Raw genomic sequence first — 27,499 nt, 5'->3', positions numbered from 1 at the left:
CGGCTGGAGCGCTCTCACACGCTGATCAGCAGAGGCGCTCTCACATGCTGCCCACTCTCACATGCTGATCGGCTGGAGCGCTCTCACACGCTGATCAGCACAGGCGCTCTCACATGCTGCCCACTCTCACACGCTGATCGGCTGGAGCGCTCTCACGCTGATCAGCACAGGCGCTCTCACATGCTGATCGGCTGGAGCGCTCTCACATGCTGATCAGCACAGGCGCTCTCACATGCTGCCCACTCTCACACGCTGATCGGCTGGAGCGCTCTCACATGCTGATCAGCACAGGCGCTCTCACATGCTGCCCACTCTCACACGCTGATCGGCTGGAGTGCTCTCACACGCTGATCAGCACAGGCGCTCTCACATGCTGCCCACTCTCACATGCTGATCGGCTGGAGTGCTCTCACACGCTGATTATCTACCTGCATGAGATTAGGATGCCACGCGGTGAGGGATCAGAGGGAGGGGGAGTATAAGCTGTTCCTACGTCACATTTCTGCTCGCATCATGAAGCAAAAAAGATAGAGTGACGGCTCGTATCTTAAAAAAAAATAAAAAATTATGGTGCACTGTTAAATGAAGGTATTACTGTATATCATTCTGCTCCTCTTCTCCATATGTATATTGTGCGGTCCACATGTAACAGGTCAGGTTCGTTTTAAATCTGTTTTTAAATTTTTTTTGTAGCAATGTTATTGGAGAGAAAAAAAAAAAATGAAATCTGGAATGTACTATTTCGAGTGTCTCGTTCATGTTTACCGATCTGTCCTGAATATTTCTCCAATGAAGTCCTGAGCTTTACAGCTACTTTTGTCACAGCGCTCTTGACACTTGGCTCACCTCCACGCTGACTCTTGAAGAGAATACGGAATTATAGAAACTTCACCATGTTTTATCTGCCAAGACTGAAGGATCCCAAGCTGTCAAGCTCAGCTGTGAAGCCCAGAATCCAGGGGCTGCCTCAGGAGTCTAATTTTTCACTTTACATGTAATCTAATTGTAAAATGAAGCAACTTTTTAGGTGGCCATCCAAAGGGCTATTGTCATGCAAAAATTTTTGGGTTGCGTGGATAGGCGATAAATTGTAATGGTGGGCCGACCCCGACCCCTGTCCACTGCACTCTTTATGCAAGAAGGATTTTTCACCAATAGTAAGCAAAAAACTACTAAAGAAAAAAAATATATATAATTTTTCCATAACAGCTCTGAAGTTTCCTCTGCAGTACACAGCGGAATTGTAGTATATAATAGTCCTATTACTTTTAAGTTTTACCAAACCTTGTCGTTTGAATATTCATGGAAAGTGTGAAATGTAAATACACATGTGCTTTATAATGATCTACTAACACTTCTATAACAATAACTAAGACAGTCTGGTCAAAATGTTTTGGTATGGTATATCATAAAAGTGAGTACACCCCTCACATTTATGGAAATATTTTTTAGGGATGATCGAATACCTCAATTATTTGGCTTCGCGAATATTCGACGAATAGGTCGCCGCTATGCGAATATTCGATGCTCAATGCAAGTCTATGGGAAGCCTGAATAGTTCCGAATAGTTGTTATTTAGGTTTCTCATAGACTTACCGTACATTGCGCATCGAGTATTCGCGAATAGCAGCAACCTATTCGGAAAATATTTGCGAAGCCGAATATTTGAGGTATTTGATCATACCTATTTATTTTATCTTTTCATGGGACAGCACTGAAGATCTGACCCTGTGATACAATGTACAGTGTCAGTGTGCAGCTTGTATAACAGGGTAAATTTGGTGTCCTCTAAATAACTCAAAACACAGCCATTGATGTCTTAACCGCTGCCAACAAAAATGAGCACACCCCGAAGTGAAAATGGCCGATTTGTGCCCAAAGTGTCAATATTTTGTGTGTCAATCATTATTTTCCTGCACAGCCTTAACTTTCTTGGGCTTGGACTTCACTAGAGCCGCTGGATCCACTTCCATCTTCCATGATGACATCGCGGAGCTGGTGGAAATTAGAAACCTTGTATTCCTCCACGTTCTGTTTGAGGAGGCCCCACAGATGCTCAATAAGGTTTATATCTGGAAATAGGCTTGGCCAGTCCAGCACCTTAACCCACAGTTTCTTTAACAACGCAGTGGTTATCTTGGAGGTGTGTTTGGGGTCGTTATGTTGGAAAATGAAGGGAGGGAATCATGTTCTGCTTCAGTATGTCACAGTACGTGGTGTTATTCATGGTTCTCTTAATGAACTGTAGCTCTCCACAGCCGGCAGGACTCATGCAGCCCCAAACCATGACACTCACACCACCATGCCTGACTGTAGGCAGGACACACTTATCTTTGTTCTTCTCACGTGGTTGTCTCCACTCATGCCTGACACCATCTGAACCAAATTAGCTTATTTTGGTCTCATCAGAACACAGGACAGTTCCAGTAATTCATGACCTTAGTCTGCTTGTCTTCAGAAAACTATTTGTGGGCTTTCTTGTGCATCATCTTTAGATGAAGCTTCCATTTGGGACCACAGCCATGCAGACCAATTTGTTGCGTATGGTCTGAGCACTAATAGGTGGACCCCCCCCCAACCCTGTAGCCTCTGCAGCAATGCTGGCAGCACGGTCTTGTCTGAAAAGATAACCTCTGGATATGATGCTGAGCACGTGCACTTAGCTTCTTTGGTCAACCATGGCGAGACCTGTTCTGAGTTGGACCTGTCTTATTATACCGCTGTATGGTCTTGGCCATCGTGTTGCAGCTCAGTTTTAAGGTGTCTGCAATTTTTTTTATAGCCTCTGCCATCCTTATGTAGAGTAACAATTCTTTTCTTCAGATCCTCAGACAATTCTTTGCCATGAGGAGCCATGCTGAACTTCCAGTGACCAGTATGAGAGAGTGTGTGAGCGATAACACCAAATGTAACATGTCTTTGGGATCGTTATCATGCTTTGGTGTTTTGGGATGTCATCATACGAAGGGTGGAGATCAGTATGTCACAGTACATGTTGGCATTCATGGTTCCCTGAATGAACTGTAGCTCCCCACAGCTGCTAGCACTCATGCAGCCCCTAACTCTGACACTTTCACCACCATGCATGACTGTAGACAGAACACACTTGTGTCTTTCTGCTCCTCACCTGGTTGCCGCCACACACACTTGATCTTATCTTGGATTACTGGAACCATGTCCTGTGGGGTCTAATGAAATCATGTCCTTAGTCTGCTTGTCTTCAGCAAACTGTTTGTGGGCTTTCTTGTGTATCATCTTTAGAAGAGGCTTCCTTTTGGGATGACATCCGTGCAGACAAATGCGATGCAATGTGCGGCGCTTGGTCTGAGCACTGACAGGCGGACCTCACGTAACCTCTACAGCACTTATACTTTTATTTTGAAAAGACGACCTTTGGATTGACGCTGAGCATGTGCACTCAACTTCTTTGGTTGACCATGATGAGGTCTGTTCTTGTAAAGCCTGTCTTGTTAAACTACTGTATGGTCTTGGCCACCGTGCTGCAGCTCAGTCTCAGGGTGTTGGCAATCTTCTTATAGCCTCGTCCATCTTTATGTAGAGGAACAATTCTTTTTTTTCAGATCCTCAGAGAATTCTTTCCCATGAGGAGCCATGCTGAACTTCCAGTGACCAGTATGAGAGAGTGTGTGAGAGATAACACCAAATGTAACACATCTGCTCCCCATTCACATCTGAGAGCTTGTAACACTAATGAGTCACAACCCCGGGGAGGGAAAATGGCTAATTGGGCATTGTCACTTAGGGGTGTGCTCACTTTTGTTGCCAGTGGTTTAAACTGTAATGGCTGTGTGTTGAGTGGCACCAAATTTCCCCTGTTATACAAGCTGCACACTGACACGGTACATTGTATCACAGAGGCAGATCTTCAGTGTTGTCCCATGAAAAGATATAATAAAATAATCACAAAAATGTGAGGGGTGCACTCACTTTTATGATATACTGTATGATGCTATTTTTTTATAACCACACTTTGATAATAAAGCTATTATTATTCTCACTAATACTCAGTCGTAGAGGAATTTAAATGTTTGTACCTTCATGACCTGCCAACTGCACCCAGGAATTCTGTCGACGGAGGGACCAATGCACCATCGTGAAGAAAGTCTTCCATGATTTGGTCTGTAAAAAAAAGATTGTTAAAATATAAAAATAAATAAATAAAAAAGGACAAAAAAAAGATTACCAACATTAATGACACACTCTCTAAACATAATTGGCGCTGGCACTGACGGCACTTCATAACAGACAAAAATATACAGCTGCACTCTGAGATGCTAATGTATGCAGACATTAAATATAACAATTTGGACATGCATTACTGCTAAGAAAATACATTTAAAAATTGAGACACAGCTCATAAAAAGGCCAGTTTTACGTGAGCCCAGCAGCCAGCGTCAAGATGTATCTCTTTTACTGGGTTCCTACCTAAATGCTTCTACACAGGCTCAAACGCCTACACCACGCTTTTTGAGCAATGTCAGTTTTAGATCATCCTGTTCTGATTGATTTCAAAACTTAATTTTTATGGCGGTCGTAGCTTTATTTTTTCCTAGTCCAGTGATACAATTATCCCGTACAGACACAGAAGTAAATAAAACTTCACGACCGTAAAGGGTATGTGCACACGCTGCAGATTTGGTGCAGAAATGTTCTATACCTTCTGTGTTGTGAATGTTAGTTATGTTTTGGCTGCTGGGAGGCTCCCTCTGGTGGCCAGGAATGGTTTGGACTTGGACCAGGTGTGTTGTGCAGTGGGTGTTTCCTTTGCTAACTCTCTGCTTATTTAAGTCCTGGTCTGATTGCAGGCTGTTGCCGGATGTCAGTTGTTCTTTGTATCTCCAGCCTGCTTAATCCTGCTCTACTCCACATCTACTCCAGATAAGTGCTTGCTCTTTATTTATTATCTGGTTCTTTTGCTTATCTGGGTTTGTCATTTGTTGTGGTTGGTTTCAGTTTTTTTCCTTCCAGGGATTTTCCCCCTCAGTGGATTGTTGAGGAACTCCCTGCAGTTCTGTGTGGAGTATAGCTCCTTTGGGTCCATGTGTTTGTGGCTTGTTGAATTTGTTATAATTCTTGTTTTCTGTTCATTGGTATGACAAGGGCACCTGGTATAGGACGGAGTTCAGATCGAGCGATCTGAGGGCCTTTTTGTACTATCAGGAAGTTGGTATTTTGCAGGGTTTTTCTCTGGCCACCATCAGTCCCTTTCCTGTCCTTTCCTATTTTAGTCAGCGGGGGCCTCACCTTTTGCTAATCCTGTCATCTACCTGTGTATTGTGTTTTTCCTATATCGCCGCAGTTTTGCATGTGGGGGGCTTGCTATTCTTGTCTATTTTCTGAGGCAGAGAGTTATTCATCTTTCCTACCTTTAGGATAGCTAGTTCTCCGGCTGGGTTTGCGGTGCACAGGATGTTAGTTCACCCCTCGGCTACTTCTAGTGTTGATGGTTAGTAAGGGGATGGCGGCCAGATTAGTTGCCAATGCTCTTGTCACCTTTTTGCCAATGATTTGTGGTGGTCTTCCATGGTTCCGGATCATAACACTTCTGGCAGAAAAACGCTCGCGGTTATGGAGAGTTTTTTTTCCCTGAAGTAAGTAGGCATGCAGATTTTGGTGCAGATTTCTCAAAAACTGCACCGTGCGCACAATCCCTTATTCTGTATTTTAGTATTTAATTTCATATCATAGGATTTACATTTCTGGGGGAGAATTAGAGGATCCTACAATAGGGATTATCATAAGGATACATGTATCGTTGGGGTCTCTGCATCTCACAGGTTTCAGTCCTTTCCATCCAGGGTAAACATTTCCAGGGCGTTTCAGAAAATATCCGCTCCACCACTGCGTGTATTAATTATTATTATTATTCCATAACAGCACAGATCTTCCACCCTAACAAGATGTGTTGCTTGATAATAAGCTACAAACTCTGATTCTCTATTATTCACCTTTTATATTTTTTTTTATTGTTGATGTATCCAGAATGAAAATCAGGGAGTGGAAAGAGTAATATTTGTGTGTTACTTGGCAATGGATTTTCGGATGCTAGCCTGAAAAAGCAATATTCATATGATTCCCAGCATTATTTGATAGAAATAAACTTGCTCATTCCTGTGTCTAAAATGTGAGCACTGATAAAGGTATAGTACCTGATATTATGCATCATGATTGCATTAAGGCTATAATCACTAAGAAGCTTCTGTTTCATAGATCAACAATCTAACACATAAGGGATCACAATTGCAAGTCTAAGCCCACCAATATTGTACTTTCTGCCTATGCACAGTGTAAACAAAAAGCTGTCAGTGATGTAGGTGGGGCTATACAACATTCAGAGAATTGTCAGCATTGTCACAGGAAAAAAAAGTGATTTTATTAAAACCACAATGAGCAGCCTAGTAAGTGATATATTTGTCAGAGTATAGTTCATGTTCAGCTTGCACCTGTTCACATTTGTCTGTTAGGCAGTGCGGTCAGTTTTCTCATTTTAGATTATAGGGTTGTGGCTTCAGACAGGGCACTCCATCCCTCATTAATTTTCTATTAACAGGTTCCCATAAAATTGTAGGCTTTCAAGCCTAGGTAGAGACCCAGCAAAAGATATACGCCTTGACGCTGGCTGCTGGGCTCACATTAAACTGGTCTTTTTTTATCGGCTAAGTGTCTCAATGTTTAAATGTATTTCCTTAGCAGTAATGCATGTCCAAACTTCTATATTCAATGTCTGCATAACATTAGCATATCAGAGTGCAGCTGTATATTTGAGTATATATTTCATGTTCAGCTTGCACCTGTTCACATTTGTTATGAAGTGCCGTCAATTTTCTCATTATAGATTACAGGGTCGTGCCTTTGGACGAAGAACTCCTTTCCTCCTTTAATTGTCTATTAACAGTTCCCATAAAATTGTAGGCGTTTCAGCCTGGGTAGAAGCATTTAGGTAGGAACCGAGCAAAAGAGATAGATCTTGACGCTAGCTGTTGGGCTCACATAAAACTGGCCTTTTTATGGGCCAGGTGTCTTAATTTTAAATGTATTTCCTTAGCAGTAATGCATGTTTAAATTCCTATATTCAATGTCTGCATACATTAGCATCTCAGAGTGCAGCTGTATAATTTTGTCTCTTAGGAAGTGCCGTCAGTTTTCTAATTTTAGATTACAGGGTTGTGGCTTCAGACAGAGCACACCTTCCCTCCTTTAATTTTCTATTAGCAGGTTCTCATAAAATTGTAGGCTTTTCAGCCCGGATAAAGGAATTTAGGAAGGGACACCGCAAAAGCGATATATCTTGATGCTGGCTACTGGGCTCACATAAAACTGACCTTTTTATGGGCCAAGTGCCTCAATTTTTAAATGTATTTCATTAGCAGTAATGAATGTCGAAATTTCTATATTCAATGTCTGCATACATTAGCATCTCAGAGTGCAGCTGTATATTTCATGTTCAGTTTGCACCTGTTCACATTTGTCTGTTAGGAAGTGCAGTCAGTTTTCTCATTTTAGGAAGTGATACCGCTGGAATCAGGGTCTCTGTCTCTACGTTATGCTGCTTTCAGATTTCGTGGCAAAAACCTGGTGACAGATTCCCTTTAATAAACTAACACAATGAGATGCTTTTGAAATGTGAAATCTGACGTCTGTTGTCTTTGAATGATGGAATCGAGGATCAATAAGCAAGTTACAAACATTAAAGCATCACTAAGAAAACAATCTGAGTAACAATTGTCACCTGTTACAACTTGCCCTTATGTTGTCTACTCATTTACTCAGACTTAGACTTAAAAAATGACTGCCATGTTTGTATGTCTGTTTAGAAGAATGCGTGACTATACATTTATCTTCCATTGTTGCTCCCATAAGGGTTGTCACCGTGCCGTCCCAAATTCCTGAATGGTGAAGCTATACTTTGAAACATCTCTAATTCTCTACAAGTGAGTTGGCAAGAATTTGCTATCAGAGAAACTATATATATATATATATATATATATATATATATATATATATATATATATATATATATATATATATATATATATATATACGATATATTATATATATATATATATATATATATATATATATATATTACAGACCAAAAGTTTGAACACACCTTCTCATTCAAAGAGTTTTCTTTATTTTCTTGACTCTAAAAATTGTAGATTCATATTGAAGGCATCAAAACTATGAATTAACACATGTGGAATGAAATACTTAACAAAACAGTGTGAAACAACTGAAAATATGTCTTATATTCTAGGTTCTTCAAAGTAGCCAGCTTTTGCTTTGATTACTGCTTTGCACACTCTTGGCATTCTCTTGATGAGCTTCAAGAGGTAGTCACCGGAAATGGTTTTCTAACAGTCTTGAAGGAGTTCCCAGAGATGCTTAGCACTTGTTGGCCCTTTTGCCTTCACTCTGCGGTCCAGCTCACCCCAAACCATCTCGATTGGGTTCAGGTCTGGTGACTGTGGAGGCCAGGTCATCTGGCGTAGCACCCCATCACTCTCCTTCTTAGTCAAATAGCCCTTACACAGCCTGGAGGTGTGTTTAGGGTCAATGTCCTGTTGAAAAATAAATGATGGTCCAACTAAACACACGCCGCTGCAAGATGCTGTGGTAGCCATGCTGGTTCAGTATGCCTTCAATTTTGAATAAATCTCCAACAGTGTCACCAGCAAAGCACCCCCACACCATCACATCTCCTCCATGCTTCACGGTGGGAACCAGCCATGTAGAGTCCATCCGTTCACCTTTTCTGCGTCGCACAAAGACACGGTGGTTGGATCCAAAGATTTCAAATTTAGACTGCTCAGACCAAAGCACAGATTTCCACTGGTCTAATGTCCATTCCTTGTGTTCTTTAGCCCAAAAAGTCTCTTCTGCTTGTTGCCTGTCCTTAGCAGTGGTTTCCTAGCAGCTATTTTACCATGAAGGCCTGCTGCACAAAGTCTCCTCTTAACAGTTGTTCTAGAGATGTGTCTGCTGCTAGAACTCTGTGTGGCATTGACCTGGTCTCTAATCTGAGCTGCTGTTAACCTGCGATTTCTGAGGCTGGTGACTCGGATAAACTTATCCTCCGCAGAAGAGGTGACTTGGTTTTCCTTTCCTTGGGCGGTCCTCATGTGAGCCAGTTTCTTTGTAGCATTTGATGTTTTTTTACCACCGCACCTGGGGACACTTTCAAAGTTTTCCCAATTTTTCGGACTGACTGACCTTCATTTCTTAAAGGGAACCCATGACCACTTTTTTGGCGTATAAGCTGCGGCCACCAACACCGGGCTCTTATATACAGCATTCTAACATGCTGTATATAAGAGCCCAGGCCGCTGTGAGAACATAAAAAACACTTTATAATACTTACCCAACGGTCGCGCGGTTGGCCATATGGGCGTCTCTGTTGTCCGGTGCCAGCTCCGCCTCTTTTAGTCATCTTTGTTTTCCTTCTCTAGCTGTGGTGCATGACGCGTCCGACGTCATACACACTCGCCGGAATTCAGGTCCTGAGCAGGCGCACTTTGATCTTTTGAGCAGGACCAGCGAGTGTGTATGACGTAGACGTGTCATGCACCCAGGCTTCAAAAAGAGGACGAAGATGGCCGAAACAGGAGGCGGCGGCACCGGAGAACAGAGACGCCCATATGGTCAACCACGCGACCGTTAGTTAAGTATTATAAAGTGTTTTTTATGTTCTCACAGTGGCCTGGGCTCTTATATACAGCATGTTAGAATGCTTTATATAAGAGCCCAGTGGTGGTGGCCGCAGCTTATATGCCAAAAAAAGTGGTGACAGGTTCCCTGGCCACTTGTTTTTCTTTACTTAGGATGTGTATTATGGCAAGAAAAAAGCAGCTAAGGCTACTTTCATACATCCGGATTTTGCTCTGCGGCACAATATGGCGTTCTGCAGAAAAACCGCAACCGGCTTTTGTAACGCCGGTTGCGTTTTTTTTTGCATAGACTTACATTAGTGCCGTATTGTGCCGCAGGGGCTTGCGTTCGGTCCGTTTTTTGCCGCATGCGGCAGATTTAGCCGATGCGGCGGCCGGATAGAACGTTCCCTGCAACGTTTTTTGCTCCGGCAAAAAAACCGCATCGCGCCGCATCCGGCCGCTGCGGCGCATTTTCAATGCATGCCTATGGATGCCGGATGCGGCACGATGCGGAAAAAAACGCATCCGGCCGCCGCATGCGGTTTTTTCCACTGCGCATGCTCAGTAGCGTGCCGCAACCGGAAAAAAACGGACCGACCGCATGTAAAAACTTATGCAAAGGATGCGGTGTTTTCACCGCATCCGTTGCATAGGTTTCACAGCCGGATTGAGCCGCAGTGCTCAAACCGGATGTGTGAAAGTAGCCTAACAGTCTATTCAGTAGGACTATCAGCTGTGTATCCACCAGACTTCTGCACAACACAACTGATGGTCCCAACCCCATTTATAAGGCAAGAAATCCCACTTATTAATCCTGACAGGGCACACCTGTGAAGTGGAAACCATTTCCGGTGACTACCTCTTGAAGCTCATCAAGAGAATGCCAATGGTGACACTGTTGGAGATTTATTCAAAATTGAAGGCATACTGAACCAGCATGGCTACCACAGCATCTTGCAGCGGCATGCGTTTAGTTGGACCATCATTTATTTTTCAACAGGACATTGACCCTAAACACACCTCCAGGCTGTGTAAGGGCTATTTGACTAAGAAGGAGAGTGATTGGGTGCTACGCCAGATGACCTGGCCTCCACAGTCACCAGACCTGAACCCAATTGAGATGGTTTGGGGTGAGCTGGACCGCAGAGTGAAGCCAAAAGGGCCAACAAGTGCTAAGCATCTCTGGGAACTCCTTCAAGACTGTTAGAAAACCATTTCCGGTGACTACCTCTTGAAGCTCATCAAGAGAATGCCAAGAGTGTGCAAAGCAGTAATCAAAGGAAAAGCTGGTTACTTTAAAGAACCTAGAATATAAGACATATTTTCAGTTGTTTCACACTTTTTTGTTAAGTATTTCATTCCACATGTATTAATTCATAGTTTTGATGCCTTCAATGTGAATCTACAATTTTCAGAGTCATGAAAATAAAGCAAACTTTTTGAATGAGAAGGTGTGTCCAAACTTTTGGTCTGTACTGTGTATATATAAAGCGCAGTGTAAGACGTCAGCCCTGGTCAACCTCCCACATCTTTCATCATAGTGCAATGACTTGTGTTAGATTCGCATGGAGAAATTTACATTGGGAGCCACATGTTTAAAATAGATCAGAAAGGAACATAAACCATCAAGCGTGAGAAAGGAAAAACATGAGGAGGATGTCAGGAGGCCCCACAGCCGTTTCAGCCATAATATGGATCTATATGACTCCTCGCTAAGCATATCTCATCCTGGACTGATCACTGCTGCCATCCAGCTCCTAACACCAGAATATTCATAAATCGAGGGTCTATGATATGTGCCTGCACATTACTGTAGATAATCAGGACAGTTGCTAGGAATTTGTACCAAATTTGTGAGCAGAACCTATAAGGGATTTACTCTTTTACCCCTGGTCAGGAATCTGGACTTCTTGATAGGGAATTTCCCAGAAGTAGTGTCTGAAAGTAAAAGCTGACGAGAAACAGATGACACCAGCCCAAAGCACCAAATCGGCAGGCAGATGTCATAGACGGGCAGACAAAGCATTTCCCAAACTGATGGACATGGGGCGGAAGAGTTCAGAATACAGGTAGAAAGTCAAGATGACAGACCATAATTAGAGGTCGTCAAAAGACAAGCCAGGGAATAGGCTAAATTACGGAACGTCTTAGGAGCAACCAGAACCTAATGGACCTTATTTCTCAGGCACTTGTGGTTGGGGAAGAGCACATGGGAAGCCGGGGGTTAGAACAAAGTGGACTTTGGTGGCAGTGGCCATTTAAGGACCCTGGTGTTGGTGCTGGATGGACAGGGCATCATCAACCCCAAAAAAAGGTGGTCTTGAATCCCAAGAGCGGTGGTCACGAATCCCGAGCGCGAGATGTTTTCATTGGGAACAGGGTAAAAATAAACTTTATGGCCCCGATTCATCATTTGCTTTTCCATCAAGTGGTTTTTTTTTTTCGACTTATAGTATTAGTTCCATTTTTCATGCCCAAATCATCCAAATGGCACAAAGTCAACAATGGGCTTTTCTCCCATCTTGAACTTTTTTGTGACTTGGTACCCATGTAAAAAAAACAAAAAAAAAATTCCAGGCCTGGACAATACGTGGTTGAACCCAGTAGGGCACAGTTATACTACAAAGGTTGTATGCATCTGACATCAGATCCAAAAGGTTCCTTAATATGGAGCCCAGCAGTCTTACTTTTCCAATAGTTCACAGGAAAAATGACAATATTTTGGCTATTTGTGCAATTACATCCATATATTGAAGATCCAATGCAAGCTAGAAATGAGAGTATTATAAATGCAGGATAGTGAGGTACAGGGGGCTCCTATACTGTCCCTAGTCCATCCCTAACCCCTAGATTACTCCTAATGGTGGAGATGCCTGAGTACCGTGCCTTACTATTCTTCTGACCAGATCTATTCAGTTTCCCCCAGGAAGGAAGAGGTAGGAATGTGATGAAAACACAGATTAAGACAAGAAAAAACAAAATCAGACACACTGCAACCTCACAAGAGCAAATAGTAAGAAACCAATGAGAAAAGCAAGAGGAGTAAGGCAGCAACAAAAGGAAAATAAGGGTTAACACCACAACCGCTCACAGCATTAAAGCACAACAACCACCAGTAAGTCTGGATCACAAAACCTCACCAGACCAGTATAGATCGGACGATACCCAAACAAGTCTTTATTGCACTTAGGAGGGGGGATTATGTTATGGGGCATTTTTGGCAGACGCTCTTTTGTGGGCACTAGGTGACGGATTTTATAAAATGATGCAATAGTTTTTATCTTGCAGCAATATTTTTATAGTCACAATAGGAACTTCCAAATCATTGAAGTCGTCTGGAAATTACTAACCCTGAGTGTATCCAGCTTGTGCCTGATTTATACTTTTGATTCCGTGTTCCTGCAATTGTTTAAAAAAGAATTGAATAATGGAAAATTGTCAAAATAGCAGTGGCCTTTGTATGAACTGACTCCTAACGTGAGGATAATGTATCGTGATACGTACAGCATTGTACATGTGCTTGCTGCATGGGAAGCCGTGCCTTGCTGTTGTGCAAATCTAACGGCTATTAATATACATGGAGCCACTCTGCAACATATGAGAAAAACATATGAACCGGTCTGAGTTAAAAGATCTACTTGTTGCTCCATGTTTCTTTATAAATTATGCAATCATTGGAGATCTACAAGGATGATCATCTTCAACAGGCGTCCAGCTCGGGGGGAAAATCAATATTACATATAGTCACAAACACAAATCTAGACTATGCTGTGTCTACAGATTAGTGGATCGCTTCACACAAACCCGATCCATGACGGTGGTCTTTGGACATGGTGATGAGCTGTGCAAATTTCCTTTAGCAGAATATTTTGGCTTTTTTTTTTTTTGAGTATACTTAAAATATAAGCCCTACTCCAAAAATAAGCCCTAGTTGCTAATACTATTCTGAAATAGGGCTTGGAAGGCCCTTTCTGGATATATAACTCTTATTGGTGTACGTTGGGCCATTGTGTTGCTCTAAGCCCAGAAGTTTATAGTCACATGCCGGCTATTTAATAGAATGAATATTCACCACTCTTCTCGCTCATAATCCTGCCCACCCCTCTATCAGCATCAGTGATTGGAACTTGTGTTAATAATAAAAAAAAATTAATTCAAAGAAGGAAGGAAGGCGGCACTTCACAGTGGGTTTCTGCAGTTTTTAATGTGCAATCATATGAAAGTTACATAGGTGGGGAGGGAGGAGTGCAGGTGCACCGGATGACGGGCGTTTCGCACTGAGGCTAAGTGCTTCCACGGGTCCCTGGAAGCACCTAGCCTCAGTGCGAAACGGCCGTCGTCCGGTGCACCTGCACTTCTCCCTCCCCACCTATGTAACTTTCATATGATTGCACATTAAAAACTGCAGAACCCCACTGTGAAGTGTTGCCTTCCTTCCTTTTTTGGATTCATCTGACTTCTCCTGCAACATTGGCTGAGCACCACCGTGGACTGCTGGAAGTCCGTTATTCAGTAGAACTATGATCTGTGAGTACCTACCTGCGGCTGCAGTGCTCGGCTGTCTCCTCCATTTTAAAAAAAAAATGAATATTCACCTCTTTCCCTGCCCAACCCTCTGTGCTGAGCATAAGTGATTGGAACTTGTGTCAATGAAAAAATGAATATTCACCTCCTTCCTCGCCTATCTCTCTCGCCAGGCATCAGTGATTGGAACCTGTGTTAGGAAAAAAATGAATATTCACCTCCTTCCTCGCACAGCCCACTCTTGCTGGGCGTCAGTGATTGGAACCGGTGTTATGAACAAATGAATATTCACCTCTTTCCCCGCCCACCCCTATGAGCCATGTTAATTTTTTTTCCATCAGCCGAGGAACATCACTAATACACTAGAACACCACCTTGAGAAAAGTATGGAAGGAATTCCTTTTCTCTGCTTCTGTAATCATGAAAAACATATCAGGAGCGTTGTGGTTCTTTTCCTTTAATCTTGAGCCCAAAAATTCTGCAGAATATTTAGGAAGGTCCCTGATTAAATCATTTATTTCAAGCTGTGAAAAAAGCTGTGGTTTGTTGGAAAAAGCGAGAAAGTCTTATTCAGAATCCTTTGAGTGTCCGTTAGTGACTAATCTAATAACACCAAAATCATCCACCAAAAGACACACAAAGAGGTCAAAGTAAGGTGCAAGAAGAAGAATATGAAGTCAGTGTTTGTGAAAAAACTATACATGATGGAATTTTTTTGATATTTTTACTAAGTTCAGAGATCGAAACTATATAAATATCACCTCTTACTTTTCAAACAATTATATCTTTGCAGACCTGTGTTTTGGGAAGCTAATTGTAGTATATGTAAGCAAGATCATTTTGGCTATAGCTAATATGTAGCGAGTGTCTCAACAGGCTCTTGCTACATATCAAGCGTGATGAGCAGAGCGATGATTTCGGTTATAGCTGTATTTTCTAATAGAAAACCCATCACTTGTTTTAAAATTGTTTGTTTTTGTTTACCTAATGTAAATGTCGCTGTTCTCCTTTATTAATTTTTGTTCCCATGCCTCTTCATTCCTTAAATACAGTCCTTTCTTCTCTGTATATAAATGTAGCCTTTTTATCCAACTGGGCGTAGCCCTCAAGAAGACTTCAACAGAGAAGAGTTAAAAGAGGTTTTCCCATCTCAAAGATCCTATCCCAATATGTAGCAGGTGTAATAACAATAATATTAGACAATTCCTCCAGTTAGAAATGTAGTATAGTTCTCCTGATATAGCCTTTTCACTTACCTCATGTGCAGGGCATTGCAGCTTAGGTATCCATGGTATGATCGTGACTAACTAACTGTCACTATATGAGTGGATGTAATCCTGGATACCTAAGTTGCAATGCCCTGCACATAAGGTAGGAGACATGGCTATATCAGGAGAACTATACTACATTTCTAACTGGAGGTATTTGCTAATATTATTATTGCACCTACTATATATTGGGATAGGATCTTGGAGATGGGAATACCCCTTTAAGGATCATGCCCACTTGGAAAACAAGATTAGATTTACATACAGGGAAGACAAGGTCATATCTCAGGAATGGAGAGACGTGATAGAAAAGAAAAATGTCAGATTCGGAAGAACAGCTGCATTTATATTCGGTAAAAAAAGAAAAAAACATTTATAGCCAGTGACCTCTTTAAGCACTTATAAAAAAAAAAAAAATAATAATCACACAAATCATTGCTCCGCTCGTCATGGCTGATCTGTAGCTAGGGCCTGGTGAGACACTAGCTACTTATTAGCTGCAGTGCATATTTATGGTAAGTGACAGGTTCCCCTAAAGGAGGTTGTCTACTACTTGGACAACCTCTCCTCATTCCCCATATTTGCCCCCCACCGAAAAAAATAAATAAGCCTATACTCACCTCCGGTGCCGGCACGGTTCCAGTGATGTCGGAACTCGCGTTTCCGGAGCTCATGTGATATTATGACACTCAAACCCAACAACCAATGAGCACTGACTTCCTTCTCCTCGGGCGTATAAGTAATTAATAGGCAGTAAGTACTGCGGCTGCCACTCACTACTTGATAATTACTTAACCATATGAAGCCAGCGCAGATAGGTCAAGGGGCTCGTGTGTCATAATGTCACATGGGCCCCGGGAATGCGAGTTCCGACATCGCTGGAATCGCGCCGGCACCGGAGGAGAGTATAGGCTTTGTTATTTTTAATGGGGGGGGGGTAAACATGGGGAATGAGAAGTGGTTGGACAACCCCTTTAAGTAGTCAGAACCTACACTTACCACATATATCTTCGCTCTGCTTGTCATGCCTGATCTGTAGCTAGGGTCTGTCGAGTCACTAGTGTGCCGCCCCCACATCAGCAGCCGGGCTGCTTGGATCTGGATCCGTGGTGGCTCGAGGGGCATCTGGACCCAGGGGTCATGCGGCCACTCAAATAAAGGGGATATTTACAGGGGTTTGCATAGTTAAAGTTCCTGATGCCACCCATGGTGTGTGGTAAGGTGGAGTACCACCGCTGACGTTGGGAGTACCCGGGGTGATGATGGGGCAGCCAGGTGTTGCAACCCTCCACGGGTAGGAGGAATGCCCCGGGACTCAGTAATGGAGTTGGGGAGTGCCGTTGGGGGTGGAAGGGTCAATTGCGTACTCACTCAGTCCATAAAGCTGACACCGACAACTTGGTAAACCAAAGTTCTGGACACCACTGCCGCCGAGGGGAGCACGCCTGGGTCCCATTCTCACTGGTGTTGCCTGATGATCTGTGACCTTTCCCTTGGCACTGAGTTCTCTTGCTAGTTGGTCCCTGTAGTGTAAAACTAGTTGGGTCCTGCTCCCCAGTGTGGCTAACTGTGGGAGCTTGCTCTCAGGGTTTACGCTTGGGATTTTCTGGACAGTTTTTCTGGAAAGTCCCATCCCCCTCGTTGCGCTAGTACCCCGATTTTGGAGCGGGTGGAGAGCGGATCTTGAAGGCTCCGTTCTCGTCGGGTGAATTGTCAGGTTGCCTTAAGCTACTCCCTGACCTAGTGTCCACATAGCCCGTCGTGCCCTGGTCCCAGCTCGGTGATGGTACAAGGCCACCGGCTGTCCTCCTTGACAGTTCCGTGCCCTTTGTCACGATCCCCTGCGACCGGGGTTCCAGCTCCTACTAGGCCCAGACCACCGTCTGCCACCTAGTTACTTCCAAGGAGCCCAGCTCCTAACCTCCTCTCTCCTTCACTTCCTACGCTTCACTGACCTCCTCCTGACAGTCCTGACCTCCCCTTACCAACCCCCCAAGTGGGCGACCCTATTCCACTCAGGCCATCCACTGGTGTGTCTGGTGGGTGTGGTGCAGAGTGTTCCTAGGATTTTGATTGGCTGGTATTGGCAACACCATAAGTTGGGGACCCGTAACCAAGGAGGAGGTGGATATTGCACAGAAGGGCAGATCGCACAATACCCTGTGACGACCGGATAGGCCAGGGCGTCACACTAGCTACATATTAGAACCAATGCACATTTATAGTAAGTGATAGGTGAAAGAAAGGAGGTGCGTTAGAATATTCGTGTGCCATACAACTTTTCAAGACAAAAACCATAGAAAAAAGTAGAAACAGGAACGATTAAATATATGGTTGCTGCCTATCCGCCACCATTACTCCATCGATCACGGTGTGTTCTCTCTCATGCAGGGACGTCTGGGCTCTCTCCTAGTCAGGCAGGGATCTCCCTCCTCTCCACGTGTTTACATAATTAGAATAGTTTCCGTACTGCCTGTCTCCTTGGGTCTGTTTGTACAGCCGTGACTTCTGCTTTCAGGCTCACACACACATGAACAGAAAGGGTCATAGACATGAACGCTAATAAATACGCGGATTACCGCATGTAGCGTTTGCCATCATGGTGGTCACACGTATGGGCATGGTTTTGTAAGAACGGGGTGCAAAACTAAGTTTGGGGGACAGGTTTTGTTTTTTTTATATGGCCCCTATAGCTTTTAATATAATAATCTCTCTCCTATGAGCATGCACGAGGCTCAGGTCATCACCGGTTGCAGACAACATTGCGCACTGTGTCTGCTGTAATGTGAAGCAGGATCCAACAAGGGCCTTTAGCACTGATCTGTTATATAACGGCTGAGCTGACAGATACAGGACACAAGGCGGGAGGGCAGAGACTTCCCCGGATACACAGGGAGTTCCCTTATTGTGTTGCCTTGAACATTAACCATTTAGTGCTCCGCTTCAGTGCACCGGGTAAAAGGGAGCTGTCGTGCCGCATGGCAATATACTGAGAAAGAAACAGTACATGAAAATGGGAATCGGTCGGAAATATTAGGCTATGTATGTACAGCAACTAAGTCAAGACGCACGACCAAAAATGTGGAGCAACTTGGTGAAGACGCACGACCAAAAATGTGGAGCAACTTGGTGAAGACGCACAATTAAAACTGTGGTGCAACTTGGTGAAGACGCACTACCAAAAATGTGGTGCAACTTGTTTGTGACTTGGTGAAGACACACGACCAAAAATGTGGTGCAACTTGTTTGTGACTTGGTGAAGACGCACAACCAAAAATGTGGAGTAACTTAGTGAAGACCCATGACCAAAAATGTGGTGCAACTTGTTTGTGACTTGGTGAAGACGCACAACCAAAAATGTGGAGCAACTTAGTGAAGACCCATGACCAAAAATGTGGTGCAACTTGGTGAAGAGCCACGAGCAAAAATGCGGTGCAACTTGTCGGCGCCTTGGTGAAGACGCACATCGAAAAATGTGGAGCAACTTAGTAAAGACGCAGACCAAAAATGTGGTGCAACTTGTCTGTGCCTTGGTGAAGACGCACGACCCAAAATGTGGAACAACTTAGTGAAGACGCATGACGAAAAATGTGGTGCAACTTTTCTGTGACTTGGTGAAGACGCACGACCAAAAATGTGGAGCAACTTAGTGAAGACGCATGACCAAAAACGTGGTGAAACATAGTGAAGACGCACAACCTAAAATGTAGTGCAACTCGTCCGCGACTTGCGTTCACGCAACTATTTTCAAGCTGCCAAGTTGCAGAAAAGTTGCATATCCACGTGCGGTCCGATTATCCCAGACACAATGGAAAAACTTTTTTTTTATTAATATTGTTCTCAATAATAAAAAGTTTCTCCATCTTCTCCATTGTGTCTGGGATAATCGGACCGCTCTTGGATATGTGACTTTTCTGCAACTTTTCAGCTGTTGCTCTCCACATCTGATCAGAGTCTGATTTTCTCGTATGGAGAAAACACGGTTGTGAGAACCTAGCCAGAGACTTAGATTTTATTTTTTAATTTTTTCTCTCCTTCAGAGATATTAGCTTATAACGAAGAAAGCAAAATAGGAACAAAGATACAGAGAGAAGGTCAGCGATGATGAAATTCGTCAGTATTCTCATGACTTCTGCTGCAAAAATAAAGGATATTAAAGGGAACCAACCAGCAGGTTTATGCCCTATAAACTAGAGGCAGGACTATAATGGTGCTAGGATGCTGATTAACATGATACCTTTAGTTTAGATATTCAATGCTTGATTGCAGAGTAATCATTGTTCAAACCTTTAGAAATGACCCCATTTGTGCAGTGACTTGAGCATCAAAGCAGGACTTTGTGGGTCGGGTCCTTTGTAATTATTCCTCCTTCTACCTTGCCTCCTTTATTTCAAATTTTGCACCGCAGCAGCCATTATTGCTGTTGGCAGCGCATGCGCATTGCTATTGTGATAGTGTCTTCAATAAAATGGCAATGGAATCAGTGCTTGCGTGTATCACTGACTTTGGTGCCATTTTATTGAAGACACTGTTGAGACGAATATGAGAGGTGGCGCATGCGCAGATTGAAATTCATTTTCAGCAGCGCATGCGCCGCCACTCAGTCATCTCCAGAGTCTTCAGTAAAATGGTGCCAGAATCAGCACATGGTCGTTCCGCAGTCCCCGGTTACGTTTTATTGAATACACAGTGAAAACGAATGTGAACGGTGGTGCATGCGCAAACTGAATTTTCTTTTCATCAGCGCATGCGTCGCCACTGCTCATAGTCATCTCCAGAGTCCTCTGTAACATGGCACCGGAATCAGCGTACGCACATAATGCAGTCTCCAATGCCATTCTATTGGTGACACTGTGGAGACGAATATGAGCAGTGGTGGCACATGCGCAGATTCGGTTTGTTTTTTTCATCAGAGCATGTGCTGCCGCCACTGTTTATAGTCATCTCCAGTGTCCTCAGTAAAATGGGGCCGGAGGTCGGAGTATGAGCATGAGCCGATTCAGGCGCCATTTTATTGAAGACAATGTCAAAATAGCAATGCGCCAAAAGAGGTAATGGCGGCTGCGGTGCAATATTTAAATTAAGAAAAGAAGGCAAGGCAGGAGAAGAAAGCATTACAGAGGACCCGACCCACAAAGTCTGGCCCTGATGCTCAAGCCACTGCACCAATGACGCCATTTCTGAAGGTTTGATAAAGGATTACTCTGCAATCAAGCCTCGGATTTGTCAACTAAAGGTTTCACATTAATCAGCATCCTAGCACAATTATGGCCCAGCCTCTAGTTTATAGAGCAAAAACCTAGTGGTTCGTTCCCTTTAAAGGGAACCTGTCACCACTTTTTCGGCCTATAAGCTGCGGCCACCACCAAAGGGCTCTTATATACAGTATTCTAACATGCTGTATATAAGAGCCCAGGCCGGGGGTAGAACATAAAAAAACACTTTATAATACTTACCTAATGGTCGTGTTGTGGGCCTTATGGGCGTCTCCGTTGTCCGGTGCCGGCGCCGTCTCTTTTGGCCATCTTTGTGCTCCTTCTTCTCTAGCCGCGGTGCATGACGGGTCCGACGTAATACACACTCGCCGGCATTCCGGTCCTGAGCAGAGTAGATCAAAGTATTGTAGTGCGCCTGCGCAGGACCGGTGTGTGTGTATGACGTAGACGCGTCATGCACCCAGGCTTCAGAAAGAAGACAAAGATGGCCGAAAGAGGAGGCGCTGGCACCGGAGAACAGAGACCCCCATCTGACTAGAATCTACCGCAGCGCGACCGTTAGGTAAGTATAATAAAGTGTTTTTTTATGTTATACCCCCGGCCTGGGCTCTTATGGTGGTGGCCGCAGCTTATAGGGCAAAAAAGTGGTGAAAGGTTCCCTTTAAGCCTTAAAGGGAACCTTTCACCACTTTTTTGCCCTATAAGCTGCGGCCACCACTATCATGCAACCCAATAAACCATAGAGCCATAGTAAAAAATTGCCAAGATAGCAATGCCTTAAAGTTTAAGGCATTGCTATCTTGGCAATTTTTTACTATGGCTCTATGGTTTATTGGGTTGCATGATAGTGAACCGATACTACATGTTCATCAATATTGTCAAAGCATATCCAATCTGTATGAATAGAATTTCGGTTTAAGAGACGATACATAAAAATAAATCTGAAAGAAACTGTTTTTAATAACCTTAATGCCTAACACAAGCAGCCGGCATCGCACAGGATGTGATTTAAACGTATGTGAAGTCACTAGGCCCGGGGCTAAAATGAGTTTACACTAAAGGAAACGCTGCAAAATATTGTGGGAGACCACAAAGATGAAAGAAGCGGTCTAACCTGTCCTGCAGCGTTGGTATAAGCTCACACGGAGGGGGATTTTCCTACACGACACTCACCAGGCGGCAATCTGCAGATCAGTGCTTGGCAGTCACGGCACAGTGGTAAATGGTAAGGCTGGGTTCACACAGGGCACAGACGTGGCACTTGGCAGTATTTTATATAGTAAAAATAAAAGGGATTATGACCCTCTCCGATACTGCGGCAGTGCACTGTGCATTATACGAGGCACGTATACATGTGACTTAAAATATTTTGTAGCTTTCTGTTGCAGAATTGCACCAAATCACACACTCAATGTGACGTACATAGTGTGTTTCATCACCAAATATTTTTCACCCGGAGAAAAGCTAACATTAAGTTCATTGCCCTGGCTTAACGTTACATCCAGGTAACAAAGAGTGACTTATTAGTGACCCCGTGGCACCCAACACTGTGGGCACATATCCCAATAAAGGACAACATTTATTACCCATCCTCAGGAATAGTGATGACACATTTAAGGAGGTAAACTTGTGGTCTGTGCCCCCCCCCCTTAAGACACCAATTGCTTTGTTGTAATGTGAATAATGAATTGCATCGCTTTGGAAGTAATGTGCCATGTGATGTCATGTATAATGTGCCACATTGTTATATGTTTTGTCAGACTGTAAAGCAAGAAATAGTTAATGGTTTGGACTATCCCATAGTGGGAGGGGTTAGCATGCAGGGAAAGGAACGGTTTCCTGTTGGAAGGTCAGATAGGGCCCAGCTTTTGACAGAAACAGACCTATGGTCTGAATGGTTGTCAAAGTCGCATGCAGTGGGTGAGCTGTACCAAGAGAAAGGAGACCGAGACAGAGATGGCGTGCTCCTGAGACACTCAGTAAGGCCGGCTTCACACTTGCGAAGTGACTCCGCGAGTCTTACATCGGCATCACCTGATATGACCACACACTCTCCTGACTGGAGCAGGTCGGCTGCATGTATTTCTATGCAGCTGAGGCACTCCTATCCAGAGAGTGTGCAGTCATACCGGGTGATGCCGATGCGAGACTCGCCGAGTCACTCGCAAGTGTGACTCCAGCCTAAACGAAGGTGTCAGGTCCAAGAACTGACCAAAGAATGGAGTGACCCAATAAGAAGGGTCTGGTGAGAGTCCGCTAAGCAGCAAGACCCCGAGCAACTTACAGCTCTTTTAACCCCTTTGCCCCAAAGCCTTTTTTTTTTTTTCAACCTTTCTGCCCAGGCCAATTTTTTCAATTCTAACCAGGTTAGACTTTATGAGGTTATAACTCTGGAACGCTTCAAAATATCCCAATGATTTGGAAATTGTGATGAACAAAAACAATTTGTGCTTCATATTAGTGGTAAATTTTTGCCTTTGTGAAAATTGATGCTGTTCACTGTGCACTGATTAGGCGGTTTTATTCTTCGAGTTGGTGCGATTACAGTAATACATGTTTTTACATAAATATGTATTTATTGGTATAATTTTTTTTTTTTTCATTTTTTAATTTTGTAATTTTTACAATTTTTTTATTTTTTGTTTTATAACTTTTTTTTTTTACCTAGTCCCAGGATGGGACATCAACTTTCCCTGATCTGATCGCTGATATAATATTTTGCATGGCACACAGGCAGGAGGCGTATCAGGGCCTGCTCAAGGCAGGACCTCACAGGCCATCGCAACCGGGTGACCCCGTTGCCATTATTAGGCTTGATGTTACCATGGAGACCATCGGCACAACGCGATTGCTATCACGTAATCTGAGCAGAGAAGGAGACCCCTCCCGCTACAAGCAAATCGATGCCTCTGTCACTATTGACAGTGGCATCAGAGGAGTTAAACGCCTGCGATCACTGCTACCACCGATCATAGGCATTACAGCAGGGTGACAGCTATGATACATAACTGACACCAACTGATTTTTTCGCAGATGACGCAAGTGAGCTGGCGCGATTATAGTGCCATACATGTACAGAGGGTTGTGGGAACACACCTCCCACGGCGCTGTACATGCACGGTGACCGTTATGAGGGGGTTAAAGGTAATGAGCTAAGAGGGTCCAGGGGCTGAAGTGAGAATTCCGGGTGGAATTTCCTTAAGCGTCAAAGAGATATGAGCTGTAAACTTTATTGGCAAATTCTAATATAAATTACCATCAAGCGACTGGTTTTGCCCACATACTCCCCCTATGAAGAAGCAGGGCGAAACGAGCGTCGGGGTGCGGAATCCCATTCTCCAGATTGCCTTCTAACAGGTCAGTGCTCTAATACCTTGCATCATTATCCGTCACAAAACTTAATCTTATGCAGCAATAGTGAATCATGGGAATATAAAACAGTTCCTTCTATAGGTGTATTTTATACAAAGAAAGGTGCCACATTACTATCAATTTACTTTATACAGCTAATCATTTATTTACCATCAACCTTGCTATAAGCGTTAGTTACGGCCGACATTCCCTACTATAGCATTCACTTCTTTAATCATGTAGCTACTATCAACCTTGATGTGAGTAAGTGGCTGCGCCTTTTTATGGCATGCGCTTACAACTATATACACTACATTCCTTCTATTTGTTCTTATGTAAACTGTGTATATCAAATCGCATATTATTATTCCAGTTAGGCCATGTGACCTTCAACAACATCTGACCATTAATATATTATATTAGAACTCTTAAAACCAATCGCTTGCAATTGGTCAATTGGGGGTCCCCCATTTCTAGACTCCTTGCCTGATTTTTATATTAAAAACTGTAATTTTTTTAATTGCATAAATAAAATATTTTTTGGGTAATCCTGCACTTTTTCTTCTCCATCATTGGATAAAAGGTTTTCCATGATTATATAATAGTGCTTCACACCAACTGGTAGTAATATCCTGTTTCCCAGAAAATAAGACCTACCCCAAAAATAAGGCCTAGTCACGAAATAAGGACTAAATGGGTATTTACATTGGACAAATATTCGTGTGAATTGGAGTCCGCTACAAAGAAGTGATGAGCAAGTGAACAGCAAATTGGATTTCTTATAGAAGTGAATGGGAAGCGTTTAAAGGGGTATTCCCATCCCAATATGTAGTAGGGGCAATAATATTAATATTAGCAAATACCTCCAATTAGAAATGTAGTATAGTTCTCCTGATTAGCCATGTCGCTTACCTCATGTGCAAGGCATTGCAGATTAGGTATCCATGGGTATGGCCAGTTAGTTATTCATGATCATAACCATGGATACCTAAGCTGCAATGCCCTGCACATGAGGTAAGAGACATGGCTGTATCAGGAGAACTAGACTACATTTCTAATGGGAGGTATTTGCTAATACTATTATTATTACTACACCTACTACATACTGGGATGGGATCTTGGAGATGGGAATACCCCTTTAAGGCTGTGCATGATATAGCCATGTATCTTACCTCATGTGCAGGGCTTTGCAGCTGAGGTATTCATGGATACAACCACGATCAACTAACTAACTCACTATAAGTGGATGCAACCATGGATCCCTAAGTTGCAATGCCCTGCACATGAGGTAAGAGACATGGCTATATCATGAGAACTATACTACATGTCTAATTGGAAGTATTAGCGAATACTAAATAATAGTATTAGAAAATACCTCCAATTAGAAATATAGCATAGTTCTCCTGATACAGTATAGCCATGTATCTTACCTCATGTGCAGGGCATTGCAGCTTAGGTATTCATGGACACAACCACAATCAACTAACTAACTCACTATACGTGGATGCATGGATCCCTAAGCTGCAATGCCCTGCACATGAGGTAAGAGACATGCAGTACAGTTCTCCTGATTAGCCATGTCTCTTATCTCATGTGCAGAACATTGAAACTTAGGTATACATGGTTATGTCCACTCATATAGTGACAGTTAGTTAGTCATGATCATAACCATGGATACCGATGCTGCAATGCCCTGCACATGAGGTAAGATACATGGCCATATCAGGAGAATTATACTACATTTCTAATTGGAGGTATTTGCTGATACTATTATTATTACACTTACTACATACTGGGATGGGATCTTGGAGATGGGAATAACCCTTTAAGGCTGTGCACACACATTGCGTTTTTATCTTATTTTTTTGATGCAAGGGAATCCATGCTTACAACCACAAGCAACTAACTGTTATTATTTGTGGAGGCAACCATGGATACCTAAGCTGCTGCAATGCCCTGCACATGAGGTAACAGACATGGCTATATATAACTATAGTACATTTTTAATTGGAGGTATTTGCTAATATTAATATAGTTACACCTACTACATATTGGGATAAGGTCTTGGAGATGGGAATACCCCTTTAAGGCTGTGTGCACATTGCATTCGTATTGCATTTTTTGAAGCAAGGGACTCCTGATGACAGCAAAGTCCTGAAGTCTCCTGCACAAGTTCAGTATTTTCTCTTTAATTCCAATGCCATTTCTTGCAGCGTTTTTGCTGCAAATTTCACCCAGTCTAATGAATGGGAAAAATTCACACCAAACAAGTGGTAAAAAACGCATCACAACTTGCATTTTTGCAGCTGCATTTACCTGAAAAGAGATGCAGAAATGGTGCAGAAATGTATGCACCAAACATTAAACATATGCACATAACTTAAGTGTTTTTGAAGAAATTTGGAAAGTTTTTGGAGAGGCTCTGGTGAAAAATAAAAAAAAACTCTTAAAAAAATATTCTAGAACTGGCGCATTAATGATGCCCATCTACCTGTTAAAGGCTCTATCTAAATAATCCAAAAGATAAAATACTGAATCTGAATACTTTAAGAATATTCCTAATTATCTATAAAACAATTCCTCATTTAGGAGAACTTTTAGGTTTATTTTCAGTTATTAATATAATATATCATTTAAATAATATAATTCTATAATTATTAATATAATTTAAAATAATTATATAATTTAATTATTAATTATATAATTTAATTAATATAATATATAATTTAAATAATATAATTATGTAATTATTATATTAAATTATATAATTGATTATTATTTTAAATTATATTAATTATATTATTTAATATAATGTATAATTTAAATAATATAATTATTAATTATTTTAAATTATATAATTGATTATTAATTTTAAATTATATAATTTAATTAATATAATATATAATTTATTTTTAGTTATTAATATAATATATTATTATTATTATTATTATTTTTTATGAATCATTTTTGCCAGTGGAAAACACGGGGGAAACCCGCCAGACTATGCACAGCGCTTTGTGTCCTCTCCTCGCTGTATTGTGCAGTTCTCCTCGCCGCGCTCCTCCCTTCTCGCTCGCTCACCCTCCCTTCCCTTCGGTAATCACCCAGTCATGGCCAAATTCTTAGAACTGTTTCTCTTGTTTGCAAACCACAAACCAACGACGTCACCGGCAGGAGGGAAATCCTTCTACACAAGCAGAGAGGCGAGGGGGAAAGGGTGTAAGGGAGGTGGGGGGCTGCATACAGGTGTGGGGGGTCACAATGAGAGGGCGCAAAGGAAATGAAATGACAAAATGTGAAAGGATACAACACAAACACTAAAATATACAAAGGGATAAAAGTGATGAGCGAATGTAAGACAGGGTGATCAGAGGAACATGGGGGAGGGCGCTAAAAAGAGGGAACTAGTCTAGCTGACGTTACATGGAAAGTCAGGGAACTGCGCTCTGACGCGGATAATCATGGGGTC

The 27,499-nt window shown here is 42.6% G+C and overlaps 1 protein-coding gene across 2 annotated transcripts in view; it reads right to left on the bottom strand.

Annotated features, from left to right (window-relative positions):
• The window catches only part of LOC142254918 (inositol-trisphosphate 3-kinase B-like), a 90,993-nt gene that overhangs the window by 11,248 nt on the left and 52,246 nt on the right, over positions 1–27,499 (bottom strand). For both annotated transcript variants that reach the window (XM_075326276.1, XM_075326277.1), the window contains exon 3: positions 4,056–4,140. In XM_075326276.1, coding sequence (XP_075182391.1) covers positions 4,056–4,140 — 85 coding nt within the window. The remainder of the gene's footprint in view (positions 1–4,055; positions 4,141–27,499) is intronic.

This window comes from Anomaloglossus baeobatrachus, chromosome 10 (assembly GCF_048569485.1).
Source record: "Anomaloglossus baeobatrachus isolate aAnoBae1 chromosome 10, aAnoBae1.hap1, whole genome shotgun sequence".
NCBI lineage: Eukaryota > Metazoa > Chordata > Amphibia > Anura > Aromobatidae > Anomaloglossus > Anomaloglossus baeobatrachus.
Note: the sequence above shows the minus strand (reverse complement) of the source record. Positions and strands in the feature narration are given on the sequence as shown.